The sequence below is a fragment of the Cariama cristata genome, unplaced genomic scaffold, assembly GCF_000690535.1.
Source record: "Cariama cristata isolate BGI_N322 unplaced genomic scaffold, ASM69053v1 scaffold14221, whole genome shotgun sequence".
Taxonomy (NCBI): domain Eukaryota; kingdom Metazoa; phylum Chordata; class Aves; order Cariamiformes; family Cariamidae; genus Cariama; species Cariama cristata.
The window spans coordinates 10,566-25,437 of NW_009599915.1; the positions used below are offsets into that span (position 1 = coordinate 10,566).

The 14,872-nt window shown below is 42.4% G+C and overlaps 1 protein-coding gene across 1 annotated transcript in view; it reads left to right on the forward strand.

Annotated features, from left to right (window-relative positions):
- The window catches only part of FOXP1 (forkhead box P1), a gene marked incomplete at its 5' end in the record, with an annotated part of 43,955 nt that overhangs the window by 8,976 nt on the left and 20,107 nt on the right, over positions 1-14,872 (forward strand). Inside the window, 2 exons of the mRNA XM_009709853.1 lie at positions 1,096-1,183; positions 7,241-7,324. Of these exons, the coding sequence (XP_009708155.1) occupies positions 1,096-1,183; positions 7,241-7,324 (172 nt within the window). The remainder of the gene's footprint in view (positions 1-1,095; positions 1,184-7,240; positions 7,325-14,872) is intronic.

Sequence of the window (14,872 nt, forward strand, 5' to 3'; positions counted from 1 at the left end):
GTTTCAGCGTAGGGAGGAGGGAAGCTGTGTGAGTGGTGGGCATCTGATTTACTACAGCGGTCACAATCAGAACTTCTCTGTTTGCCATGATTAAAGAAATAAATTTCTTGTTAGCAGGTGAGAAAGTTACTCCACAGAGTACTAAATATTATACGTTTAAGATCAGTGGTTAGCCAGCATGAGAGGATAAGTAGGCCAAATTGTTCTGTGTTGTAAATCACAGAGTCAGTGGAGTTAAATTTAGCCCGTCGTATGCTAAAGATCTTGAAATCAAGGCAATTTAAAGGTAAAAAAAGTGTAGATGGGAGAACAATGTTTGGGGATTTTTATGGGGTTTTTTGGCACTTCTGTGAAAGTTTTAGCCCCAAAACATAGCTTTAGCCTGAGCCTTAGAGCAGTTTTATCCTCAAGGCTGTATTTTCTTTTATTTATTTTAACATTTGCATGGGGGAAGTTCTTCAGAACACGTACTACAATAAACCTTGAATTCCAGCTGTTCTGGTGTTCTGGATGACTTTTTGTTTCTTTTGGATGAAGAAGATTTGTTTTACAGTAACTGTCCGTATTTTTCTCTCTTTTATTGGTACATATTTTGCACATACTTATACACCAAATTTTATGTGGGTTTTTTTGTTCTTTACACAATCATGTATTTTATTTTATTTTCAATCATGTAAACATGAGGGTTCTATGGGATTTAATTATTCATGTGTTGCATGTGTCCATTTAGGTATATCCAGCATCTTATAGTCAAGTAATACAAAATTTGATATGAAATTATTTTAGTATCATGTCTCGATCTCACTTTCATTTACCTAATGGAGGAAAAACAACTGTTTTGCAAAATTTCTCTTACATACAAATGAGCTACCTTCTGAAAAAATGTGCTTAAGGTATAACGAGTGATGGGAAGATACACAAGCCAAAGCAGGACAGAGGGGAAAAAAAAAAAAAAAAAATTAAACATGATCTTAAAAATCTCAGATATTGATGAAGACCTGCTGGATAACATTCAGACTGCTTATTCATCCTGGTAACTACTTTTTCCTTTTTGTTTATCCATTTCACTTAATGATTTTCTGTGTATTGTTACAGACATCTCAACAGTGAGCATGCGCTGGATGATAGAAGTACAGCCCAATGTAGAGTACAAATGCAGGTTGTACAGCAGTTAGAGCTACAGGTAAAATAAAATTTATTTTAATATTACCTCAGTATTAATCACATCCAATTCTCGACAGCAATAAAAAAATGAGTTCTGCTTTTCCCCCTATGATTGAAAACCAGCTTTCAAAACCTTCTTGTAGTAGTTTTAAAAACCGTCAAAAGAAACTGCAGCTTCATTTCCTCTTTTCTAAACCGTAACTTGAAAAGGAATAGGAAACTTAAACAGGCTGACTGATTGGAAATCCATCAGCATGTATCTAATGCTTTTTATACTCACCCAGGGTGGGGGCGGAGGGGGGGGCGAGCGGAATATGGTCCCCTTCGTTTAGAGTTGTCGTTACACGGGGGAAATGGTTGATGCTTATTTCAAAACGCTGCATGACCTGGCTTGTTTGGTGGTCTCTCATATACTAATATTCTCCATGTATTATTGTTATTATTACTATTATTTTTTGCCATTTGTAGCAAATAATTTTTTTTTTAAGTGCCAAAAGGGGGTAAATTGGAATATATTGAATGCGATGCAAAGGTATGACCTGTTTGTGTAACTGCCTTTCCAAATGCTTTTGAGTCCTTTCTGTCTCCCTGCACCTCGCTGCTCTGGCTGGGCGGCTTTGACAGTGTGTCTCTGTGTAGGCAAGAGGTTAGCAAAGAAGGGGAAATTAAAACAATGTTGTACATTATATAGTTACCAGCTATTGAAAAACCTATTTTGTATGCAAGACAGCAGTGTAGAGATATATGGAAAGCCTTGGGCTAAGTACAGAAGATAATTACATTTGGAATTTTACTGAGTTAAGTCATTTATAGCTTCAAATAGTTGGAGAGAAAAATCAGCAAAAACACACTTAAACTTCTTGTTGTTACTTTTCAAGATAAGCATTTAAAAAAATGCCTTTTATCTTCTTATCTTACAAATTACCCTTTTTCTTTCATAGAGATTTCCTAAATTTTACTTTCAGGAACACGCTGGTCATGACACTCAAACACTCTTTCACTATTAGCTGAAGCAATATAAACTATTTTAATACAAGTTTTATAAAAATCAGACTGCCAGTCATAAAATACCAGAGTCTTGCAGAAAATGTTATGAGAAATGGTCTGTTATTTTAACAAGTTTCTCGGGAATTAGGGAGAAAAAAAAAAAAAAAAATCTGCAGTCTTCCTGGTAAACTCAGATATGAGATAATCTTTCACCAAGATGCAGAAATATTCAGGCTGAAGATAAATCTAGATCCTTCGGTTACAGTCATCTTGAAAAGCATTAATCTTTCTCTCCTGCAGTCGCTGGGAATGGCTGTGACTGGAGCTACAGGAGGATGCCCTATGTTAACAGTTGGAGAGGACAGAGATCATACTTGGTTACCACCTCTCCTATAAGCCCTTGACAATATTTTTGAAAGATTTCTCAGCGGTGCATTCTACGAATTGTTATAGTTACAGCTTCACACCCATTTAGTGCTGGGAATACCTCTTAGGTTAGAGTCGTTGCATGGGAGGGCAGCATAAGGTCCCCAAGACAAGAACATACTTTCCAAGTGGTGTGAGGGCTAAAAAGTTGTGGATTTATTTTTAACAATCATACTAGCATAGTAGATAGGATGAACTGGAGGCTTAATTTAGACAGGGATGTTGATAACAGAGCGAGACCATCTGTGCATTGACCCGCAAGGGTAGGTGGAGGAGGAAGGTGGTCCTGCTTCTGAAATGTACCTGTAACTCCCCTCTTCTCCCTTCTCCTTTCATCCTGTGTATCAGTCCACTGATACTTTAAAAAAAAAAAATTCTGCCTAAATATGTACGAGGATTTGTCCTCCAGTACCTGGTTTGTCTGGCTGTGGCCTGTTTTTGCACAGAACCATGATAAAACAAAAGCCTGGCCCAACAACAGGGTTTTCAACGACGTGCTCTGCAGCGCCCAACGTATTGTAGCAGGAGCAGTTGGACTAAGACCCTTGGCCTGATACTCCCGCAACGGAGTAGTTGCCGACAGAGTGGGGCCAGCAAACCCTGTGCCCGACTGTTTGAGTTTGGGAAGCTAGAGAGAAGAGGGACCCATAGCCTGTCCCAGTTGGCCTGTGGTGCTCAGCACGGCTGAGAAGCTTTGCCTTCCCTTGGAGCTGTGAAGAATTATCACGTGTTGTTCAGGGTCCAACACCATGGAAAGATCTAAATGTCACACCGTTTCATGCATGTACAGCCCCATCAAGACAGGGGTAGAATTTAAGAAATTCATTCCCCCTGTGCAATGCGCTTCAGGTTGTGAGTATGGTGGACCCAAATGCGAGCTTTTCTTTTTTTCTTTATGCTCTTACTTATTTTACGCACAATAGTTTTATCGTTGTTGTAGACAGAGATAAGTGTAATGTCTTTTAAAGAAAGTAATTTTTAAATGAACTTTTTGGGAAAACAAACAAACAAACAAAAACCCCAAACAAAAAACCAAAACCACAGATCAAATCTGGTTTGTGTTTAGTTGCAAATGCCCCTTTGCAGAAGTATCTTGAAGCTTTGGTCTCAGCATTTCCATCACAAACATACTTAAAATATCAGACAAGGTAGAGATCTTCTCATATTTCACTTTGTTTAAACCATCTTGACATGATCATTTGTTGCCATTATAAATAGTGAGAATTGGGCTGCTGGGTAAAACACAAACACAGGAACATATCCCTATCCTTAGCTAGTTCTTAGCTGGAATAGGACATCCATTTTGCAGCACCACCTTTGAGTGGAAAAACATTTCAGGACGGCAACAAGGCTATGATAAGTTTAAAAAAGTGTCTCCTAATGGGAGAAGACGAAGACAGCTGGCTGTTTTCAGTGTAGTGGAAACACTGCTTGGGCCTGTTTTCTTAAAGCATCCATTGACACTCTTGAAGGGTGGATCCTAAACCTTTCTAGTGCACAGCCTAACTAGGCACGTAACGGGAGGGAAGAGGCTATGTCTTGGTTGTCTCTTGCATTGCCCATGACCGACTTCCTTCTCTGTTGTCCTTGGTCCGTCCAAAATCCTGCTGCTGAAGCCATCTTCCCTTCCTGTTGATGTGGCCATGTTGCTCCTGTTGATTGCCCTCACTGGGTTTCCATTTTCACATTCCACTTTGCCATTATTTTCTGTCTGGTTTTCTTCCTGTGCAGTTTCTCCTTCATCTGTACCTAATGCCTTCTCTCTTGGTCACCAGGCTCCCGTGCTGTCCCCTTGCCTTGAGCCCCTTCTGCTCTGTGCTTTCTGTGCCTTCCCTGTCCTGCCTTTCCTACCTGTGTAGTTCTAGGATTTAACCGCTCCGGGGCAGGGCGTGTGTCTTGGTGTCCAAGTTTGCAAAGCGTGTACCTTGCTTTGGATGTATTTTCTGTTGAACCGCAGTTAGGCACCTACATCATGGTTATACCCCACAGAGGTGAGGGAAACCTCATAAAATCAGACTTCTCATGAAGAAGGGGGTGGCTATCTGAAAAGCCCCACCATGCAGAACTTTCCAAATGGATACAGGAAAAGAGAAGGAAACTGCATTGTAGTCCTCAGACCCCCTGTACAGAGCAGATCCTTTTGTACACAGCAGAACAGTCCTTGCCCAAGAACGCTATCAGTAGATGAAGACCATTTTCTGGCATATCTACTACTAATCCCCATTTCTGGACCATCAGCACTCCAGTGAGTGCCACCAGTGAGAATTTGCTCCCATCGGGGGCCAAGCAAGCCCTCATGGCTTCTTTTTTATGACCCTGCTGAATGGAGGGGCTACTAGTGACATTCTAGTTTTATATCACTACTGCTTCCTAACCTAAGGGAAAAACAGTTTAAAGAAATTCTTCAGATTTTTTTACTTCTTTTCAATGCTTTGAAACTAAGAGACCTCTATTTTTCATAATTTAAACTCCTGCCTAACTGGATGAGTGTTTGAATTCCTAGACTATGACAAAATGCTAGCATGTGTCTGCCTGAAATGTCGAGAGGATCTTTAATAACCTCCATCCACCAGAAACGGCGTTAAAAGCATTGCTAAGATGATGAGTGAAAACACGACAAACAAGGACCCCGGCCGTTCGGAGGGAGGTGCACGGCTCTGTTTCGCCGAGGGGGCCCGGAGGAAGCGCCGCAGGGTGTGCCCCGTGCTACCCGGGTGCCTTTCCCTCCCGCCGCCGCGCCGGTGCAGGCAGGAAGCTTTCAGGTGCCTGCCTTTTATTTATTTTGGCTAGAAGATGTTGTTCTTCTGCAGTAGCCTGCAGACCAGAATTTAATGCACAGATGACCCCGGCAAGCTGCCTGTGTGCCCAGCGACTGCTACGAATGAGAGATTGCACAACAGAGCTGCACTGAGAGTACAGCTATTTCTCGGGTTTGATTTGTTTTGTGCAAAGCACGGTGGCTGAGGGGTGAGACCTCTCCTTTCTCTGAAGAGGTCCTCAGAGGACTCCGAGGGCGAAGTTTCTGCTGCAGCATTACGATAAGAGCCTGTCGCTGCCCTTTGGCTCTTCTGTGAAGTCCAACGCAGATCTGGTGATGAGATTGCAGGAGATCTACTGTAGGTGTCAGGTTTTTTCTCTTGCCATTGAGGTTTTTGACCAAGAAACGAGCAGCTGTTTGAAAAGCCCAGTGATTTTGCTTTTGCACTCCCAGAGCACACACTGGTGACACCATTTTTTCCTTTATTTAATTCCTGTCTTGGAAACCCCTGTGCCAAGTTTTATCCCATCATGATACCTTTCTGGCACGGTCAGAAACTCCTCGCCTTGCAAAGAGCAAGACAACCTTGACTGTAAGGTTATGAATGGGGATTTATGACCAAATCTCCTTTTATATACACTTAGCCCAACTTTACTGCTACAAACAGATGATGGCGATAAGGTGGGCAGGTTGTTTAAAGTTTTGCTGGAATGTGAGCACAGTTCTCTTCTTGGCACCACGAATCTGGCTTGTCTAAAGCAAAAACTCAGCTCTGAAAAAATTCAGCTCTGCAAAAATTGTCATTTGGAAGAACCTGATCCAAGTCCTTCTGGAAACAGGAACCTTTATGTTGGGCATGTAGGTTAATAACACCCCTTTTTCATTAGTATTATTTCTTCATATCTTTTGTCTTTGAAGAGCAGCTGGAAAAAGCCCTATTCGCACATACAAACAAAAGTCTTGTTTCCAAAAATAATGAGATTTAGTGTCTGTCCAGTGCATTGAGATGCAGTGGGAAATCATCCTGGCTAAGGATGTCTATGGTGTGATCCCAAGACACCAGCTGTGGCCTGGTGCAGATCTCGACCAAAAAATATACAAGAGACATCCAGAGCAGGAGCTTTGCCCCAACTCTTGGGCATGACGTGACCGATGAGAAAGAGTGAAAGCGTCGGTCCTGTGGTGTTGGGTGCCCCAAGAGGAGTGCTCTGGGGCGGTCGCTGACACTGTTAGTCTTTCTCACACTGCTGCCCTCAGCCGTATGCCAAAGGGATGCTGGCAGCTTACGCCGCTGCTCCTGCCCCACGCTCAGGGTGCCCCTGCTCAGGTTCTCAGCCCAGGGTGACCCATCAAGGGGCTGTACCACCTTCTCAAGTAAAAGCAAGGTGCTTTCTACAACCGAGGCCACCCACTGTGCCCCGCGGAGGTGCCTCGTGTGGTTTAACCACCGCTGTCTCTGCGCTCGCTGCACATGCCGCAAAGCCTGTACGTGACGTAAAAGCCATGGTCCATTTGTGCTGCTTGTTTTCTGGTCTGAAAGGAGGCACATGTATCTCAGAGCCGCTGCCTTGCTTGCTTTCCGCTGCACCTCCTGAGCTGGAGTGGGGCTGGTTAATAAACATGATTCACTGTTGTCTTTTAGCTGTCAGGGCTAGAGTGAAGCTCTTGGTGCCGGCAGGTCTAGCTCTTCTCACTCGAGGGCTAATGCATTTTGCTTTGGGAAATAGTGACACCCAGCACCACGCGTTAGCTTTACCTCAAGAATAGACCATATACAATTTCCAAGCTACTCAGCAATAAAACTCTTCTGTCTCATGCCTCGGTGCCAGCTGTTTAATTAGGAATAAGCAGAGGCTGGGTTTTATTCGTATGACTAAGAGGATATTTTTTTTTCCCCCCTTTCAGCTTGCAAAAGATAAAGAGCGCCTGCAAGCCATGATGACACACCTGCATGTGAAGTCAACCGAACCAAAAGCCACCCCTCAGCCTGTAAGTACCGAACCGTGCCAAAAGCAAAAAAAAAAACCCTCACAACAAACCTCTCTTTCCTGTTCCCCACCGGAGTGTGTGATGCAAAGCATGGCCAGCTTCGGAACCGGTCGCAGTGAGGAGATGCAAAGTGCTGCTTTGCAGGAGGCACTGCCACAGGCACCCCAGTTTTGTCATCCCCCTCTCTTCAGGGAGTTTGAAAGAAGTTTTGCTCTAAAGCTGATGCATTGGGCCTTCTTCTGGCCTCACGTGCTAGCCTGGAAGTCGCTTTGCATCTGTCCCGCTTGCATGAAATCTTAGGAAGTGTTAGGAAGGAGATGTAATTAAATTAACTTTAGTATATTTATTTTGCTTTCTGTCTGTCTGACAGACATTTACAGTAGAAGAGACTCTAGCTGCATATTTTGATGATAATCGCGGTTACCCAGTATCAGGTTTTATACTACTGAAACTGAGAAGAGAAGCCTTCTCCGCCCCAGATTGCCCTTTAGAAAGGGGAGTGTGGGGGAAGCAAGTGGCTTTGCAGCCCAAGAAAACTCCTGGATACCCCCAAACCCAGGCAAATCCACCATCTCATTCCCTGACCAAAATAACTCTTCTTCAGCTGTTGTTTTCTCCCAACCTCTTAATGCTAAAAATGTTCGTCGGAGCTTCCAATGATTATTCAAAATGGAGAGAGTGCTTTGCTTCTTGATTTTAAGATTTGTAAGATTTAAAGGTACACTGACTTTATTTGATTTTGCTTTGAGTCATTGTGTGAAAATTAATTGAGCGTTGACAATCTATAGTTAGTACTAGCAATTTTAATCAATATGCAATGATGCAGCATAATGACAAAGTATTGGTTTATCTGTTTTGACTGATTTTTTTTCTATAAATAAAGCAAACACACACCCATATATGTGTGATTTATGGTGATAGAAATAAAAAGGAGTCAGACTATTAACCCAGCAAATATGGTAGCCTGCCAAGATGCAGTTGGTAGACAAAATTAATGTCTGAAACAGAACACATTACAGAGATAGAGAACATAAAATCATTAAACACTTCGCGCACACATTTTTACTAGAAAAGGATTTCTCAGTTTCCATGTAGTTGGAAATAAATGGCTGCAGAAGTGCATAGGGAGGCTACTAGACAGAAAATTGCAGGCTATTCAGCAACACTGGAGCAGATGTCAAAGTCAATGGGAAATTTCGGTGCCTTCTTGGAGAGAGTTGAGTGGTAGGTATAAACCCTTCCATTTAAGCTGTTGAGATGCCTAAAATTGCTTGATCTGGTGGATACTAGCCCTCTAGAGTAGAAACTACTTACAGTGTCTATAAAAATAGCATTCTTCTAGTTCCTCGCATCCATCTCAGCCTGAATGCAAATGCTGCAGCGCATTGTTGGCAAAGTATGTAGACCCAACAGAATGGGGAGGAGGTTTGGTTTCTATAGCTCTTACTGGATTAAAAATTAAAACAGCGGAATAATCTGGGAGTCTCAAAGCACTCTGCCTTGAGGCCTTTCGTAACAGCAGTGCCCCTCAGGAGGAAGGATTAAAAACTAAAGGGAGGAAATCATAAGAAGGCAAGGAGCGTCTGGCAAGGCAGCTCATGATCGATGCTCAGCCGTGGAGGGCAGGAAGCTTTCGTGGATGTTGTAGGCTACGGAGATACCAGGCGGTGTCGCCATGAAGATTAGTGTTAACAGCTAATAAACAGGGAAAAGCAGCGGAAAAAGGAAAAAAAAAAAGAAAAAAAAAAAGTGAGCGCAGGGGGAAAAGGGCTGTCTTGATTAGTATTAAAAATGTTTTACATTCTGGAAAATTATAGCTTTGTTGGGGACCTCCTACTAAATTTATTTTTAACTGCTCTATTGAAAATTCTGTACCACTAGTCAACATTATCTCTCAGTTGCTCAGCACAGTGTTTCTTTATTAAAAGAAATAGGCATGAATATTTTTGACTGAAAAATTAATAGCTTTTGAATTCATACACAGCAGGTTTTCTTTTGCAAAGAAGTCCAATATCGCTGCACAGCACTTCTATAACCATTTATTTAGAGTCCAAGTCAAACCTTTGACAGCTAGAGCAGTGTTACAAGCCAACATAAAGAACTCCAAGATGTAAACCAACAATAGGCAGTCTGTGTGAGGTTTGCCATTGTCAAATACATAGATTGTTTGGATTAGTTTATGTAAATGTACTGTTGTATTACCCTTTGGAAAAAAAAAGATCACATTTGTATATGAAAAGTGGTTTCGTTCACAGGTAGCATTATAAATTCCTTATCCTTTAACTTACTTGTTAGAAGTAAAAATTGGTGCCTGACAGGCCTATATTGTGTGGCACTCTGTTGTTGGATTGAAACTGCCTTCTTTTCATTTATTGAAATATAGAAAATTTATTATAGATACCATCTGATAAATCAGAAATTATTAAAATATGTATAGGTGAAGCATTTGAAAATTAATTATAAAATGTAGAAGTATAGTGTTTTGCATAAATTGTGCTTTCCTACTGGAAAAAAAATACACAGGCATTGCGTAGTCTGTGCTAGACCCTCGTCCTTTTAACTCAGTGGGATAGGACTTTGGTAAAAAGATCTGATGACCATTATTGCAGTGCAAAGTATTCTTTACATGCAGTAATTAATTTTTTTTTTCCAACATAACTAATGCAAGGTGTATGTTAGAATTAATATATTACGGTACATTGGTGATTTTAAAGGAAAGAGCCACTGCGTATCCAAACATAGCAGTGAATTGGGATTTAAAATTACAGCCTTTTCATGACTGAGGAGATGTTTTTATTCTGCTTAAAGGATGTTAATGCTTGTTTTAAAACTATTTTGTTACTGGCAGGCAAAGTTGGTGACTGAGTGTCCGTGTTAAGCACGTGCCATTTGTAATCCCCGCTGACCGTTGGTACCGTCTTTGCCTTTTGGGCTTCAGGCAGTAGCTGAGCGGGTGGTTTTGGACCAGCCAGACCACAGCCAGGTTCTTGGTGGTTGTTCAAAACTCACCCAGCTTCAGGGAAGGGTTGCTTGTCCAGTCTAGCGGTGTCCGTCCATCACATCCCCACCTTGGGGTGGCTTTAGCTCCTTGCAGTAATTTTGACCTTGGGAAGGGCGATGGAGTGACCTGTGCATTTCACTACACCAGTCCACCAAGACATCTGTTCAGGAAAGCTCTTTAGTCCTATTAAAGCCGGTGAGATTTAAGTACGTTCTTACGTAGCGTGGTGGTGGATGGCCTAAATCCTCGGCTGATAGGTAGGTACGTGGGGAGGCGGCTGTTGGTGTCTGGTGTACGGCGAAGGGCAGCTCTTCCCCGGCTCCGGAGGAGCTGCTGGGCAGGCAGGAAGGGACTGGGGAGGGAGAGCACATCAGGAGCCGGGGCAGCGCTCAGTGCCACTGTTAAAAATGTCCGACTGTATAATTAAAATGCCCAACAGTTCAGCGCTTTAAAAGAAAATGAAAGCATCTGACAACTTAACACTTGGAACAGGCAAAGTTGGTGGTATTACCGCTACATGTGTTGTTTTGGTGAGACTAAAGGACTTGAATAAATAGAGAACAAAGATGTCTGTGAAGGAGTAGGTTGTGACGTATTTTTGTAAGGTGAATTTTTTTCAAGGAGGAAGAAAAAAACCAAACCACAACACAAAAGCCAGAACAACGATTTCTCAAGAATTGCCATTCTGGTTTTGCTATTAAGATACCTTCCCCTACATGCTATTTTCGTTGGTGTTAGTGATCAGCGCAATAGGTTGAAATGGAAATGTGCTTTCTTTTGGGGCATTGACTTATGTTGAAGTTCATAGGAAGGGAAGGAAAAGGAAAAAGCATCAACCAACAAGTAATTCTGCGTACTGGGTGCTATAGCCATCTTTTAAAAATAGACAGAAAACTTTTAAAGGAACTTTTGGTACTTTCAATAAAATACACTGTTAGATATTCCCTCTTTAATGTATTTTTTTTACCCTAACCATAGCAGTTATGATTGTTTTGAAATACTGTTTTTAGCAACTGTAATAACAAAGCGTTAAAAAAAAAAAATAGTCTTTTAACTGTTGAGGTAATGACTGAGCATTTTAGCTGCTGTAGCCATACTTTATAGTTTGAAAAAATAACGATATGCAGCAATAAAGAGAGATTCTCAAGCACAACAAAAGCTGTTTTTATATACTGGTTTTCATTAAGTCTCACTCCTCAGCTTCGGTTTCCTTAGTATTCCTGCCAATAACAACACCTGCTAAGTGATTGCTGCCTGCCAGGCTCTGCATCTAATACACTAATGTGTCCAGGCTGAAACGGGAGAGGAAGACACAGCATTTAACAAAGTTTTAGGCCCAGCGTTAGCTTTCTCTCCCCTCGGTGTCAAGAAAAGGAGTCTCTGCTCCAGAGGATTTCAGTCCCAGGATCTCGGTGGAGATAAATCCTCAGCCCCAGTTGGGACCAGAGCAGCAGCATCCATCGCAGAGGAGTCGCTGCCCTGCAGCTGTGGGTATGGCCCCACCGTGACACTTAGATATGTCTTTTTTTTTTTTTTCTTTTTTCTTTTAAAAGAGTTTCAGGGGCTTTTTATGTGCAGCCACTATTGTCGTGTAAAATGTTTACACAAGAAGAAATCAGACTTAGCCCTAGTGGGATAGCCACTTACTGGAAATCTATTTTGCAGGGTGAAGGAGAGGGTTACCTCTCTGCCTTGTTTATATCTCAAGAAAAAAAAGAAAATGACTCAGTCTTCAACCTTTAATAGGAAGACATGACTATTTCTTGAAAGGGAAGGTTAATAATAAAATCCTGAGCAGGATATTGAACATTGAAACAATTATGGCATTTATGATTAAGTTAAAACAGTACGAGGAAATATTCTCCAAAACCAAAAGTGAACAAAGCACCCAACAAGGTTCAGTGATTGAATTTGCAGAATTTTAGGACCTAAAACTGTTGTGGGCTTTGGTGGTTTTTCTGTTATGTTGGGTTTTTTCCTTCTTCTTCTTGTTTTGGGGAATTTTTTTTTTATTATTTTTTTTTTTTAAGGGCTGGAGGAAATCCTCCCTCCCCCCATCTCCCCATACAGCCATTACAAAAACATTTAACTCTTTGGTGCAAGGGCTGTGGAGAGTGCGAGGGCACTTGGACAGTGCCCCGCGTTGTGCCTTGTTGCAGTGCGAGAGTTCTCGCTCATTAAAGTGCTAACACTGGGACTTAGGCTCCCTCCCCTCTGACGGCAATGATACCTCATCCAAAAATTACGGTATGTGGGAAACAATCTGTGTACAAAATGCCAACAGGAACAACTTTTCTAATCATAGTAACTTGTTTTTAAATAGAAAATGCAAACAGGGAGAAACAGTGTTGAGTTTCCATCAGGAAAAGAAACCCTCCCAGCCCAGTCCCTCCCTGATCTTTGCCCTGCACAATCATCCACGGCCGCTTTCACGTTTCTAATTGACGCCCGTATTAAGATTTAATAGTTTACCATTCAGATTAATAATTCAAGATGGCAACAAAACCAACACCATTCATAATTTGTTATTCTGCTCTAATTCACAACCGATTTTTCAGCCTTCGCGCTATAGATGCAACAAAGAAAGCGGCAGCGAAGGTCTGCGGAGGGAGCGCAGCCCTCTCCTCCCTAACCCTAGCTTGTGTTTTGGGAACAGCACCGGCAGGGATCGGACCCTGGCTGGAAGAGGAGAGTGTCATCAAATAAAACACGGAAAAAGGAAAAACTTCGCTAGCGCTCGACAAGGTCGTGTTTCATTAACTTGTTGGTTCAGGCTCGCAAATGGTCGTCGGAGGTGAAACGCAGCAGACTCGCTGCGTTCCAGCTTTTTGTTCTCTCTTTCCTCACGGACTGCAGTCATGTTTAATTTGGAAACTGGGCTCCTTTGGCAAATTAGCAATTAGAACAATTTTGTGGGAATATGTATATGTGTCATTAGTTTTCCTGCAAATTAATAGCAAGAGCAGAGGTCAGGCAGAAATTTTCCACTTGACTGCAGCTCCTCTGTTGAGATTTGGCACTTTGTTTTGGAACGGCCACAGCTGCTCAAAGCCACAGTCTTCCTTTAGGAACTGTCTTTTAATTAGTTTACCTCATAGCCATTATTACAAATATTACTGCCTCCCCTCCTTGAAATAAAATTACTGTTTCTACAAAATATTCCGGTGACATCTTGCACCACTGCACTTTGATGGTGGGGTCACTTGGATGCAGCGTTTAATCATTAGATCACCTCCATAAGCATCTCCTAATTAGAGTCCTTACAATACAATTTTATCTGGTAATTAGCTGAGATTGGCTGCTTCCTCTGTAGCTTATTAGTGGCAGCCCAGCAGTGGGTGTGAATCACAGTGTCATTTGTCAAGCCTGTTAACCCCCCCCCCCCTTTGCTCGTCCTCTTCTGTGTTTATTCCTAGTTGCTACCTACGCTGAAAAGCCTAAAGAAATTTAACTCGATTCAAATTCTTTAAGCAGGGAACGCTGACCTTTGTGGATCCTTTCTCGCAGTTCCCTAGTAGAAACAGATTAAATGTTAAGTTTTTACACACTAAAAAAGGAAGGGGACTCTTTTGAAATGGAGTAGTTGGAGCCGTAATGATGAAGCACGAGCAGTGATCTTTCCAACAGGAGGGCCCTACTGCCGAGCCTGCGCTAGAGACGAGCACTTAAAATTGATGCAGATTTGCTCGCAGTTATTGGACTGTTAAAATGTCCATTTGGAAACAGAGATAAAATACAGTAGATTTAATTTCATGGTGAGACCTGTCAGTTGTACTATTATTATCGTCACCGGTCCTTTTATCATATGTAATAGATGGATAGATGGATAACAGGGAGACATTACTATAGACATGTCCCTAATCAGTGTCCTTAAATCACGCCAGTCAACAAACGGACTGGGCTTTTGCGGGCAGCACGTGGCGGCCGTGCCCGGCACCGCGGGGGTTTGAAGATGCGTGCTCACCTCCGGGCTGCGGTTAGCGGTCGCACCGGTGCGGGAGTCTCTGGGAAATCAATACCCCTATTTCACCGCCTTTCACGATCCCTCGCCGGGTTTGCACTCTCCAGCTTTGCCACAAAGCGTTAAATACTTCCCGCTGGAAGCTGAAGCACCTGCGCAGAAAGATGGGTGTTTGCAGGTCTGCTGCTCATCACCTCCTTCCCTTGGAGCAGTGCTCGACTTGCCGGTGCACCGTTGTAGCCGTACAGCACCGGGCTGTGCCAGGCGGTTGTGGCTGGGGCTTCCCTCGGCTTGCTCCGTCTCACCGTCGGGAGGGAAAAGCAATCATAATTTATCTGTTACTCAGCTGTGCCCTTTTTGTGGGCGATGGGCTTTTTGTGTTGGTATCCTTTCTGTAATATTAGAACCCTTTATTTTCCACTACCTTTGTTTTGGATAAATCCTGTTGTTTTTATAAAGAAATGTTATTTGTGACTATTAACTCATACGAGGGATGCTAATAGGACTTTTCTTATCTGGTTACTTTCATACAAGGAAAATTAATACAGTGCTTTATGGATAAACAGGAGATACTTGGAAGGATGGC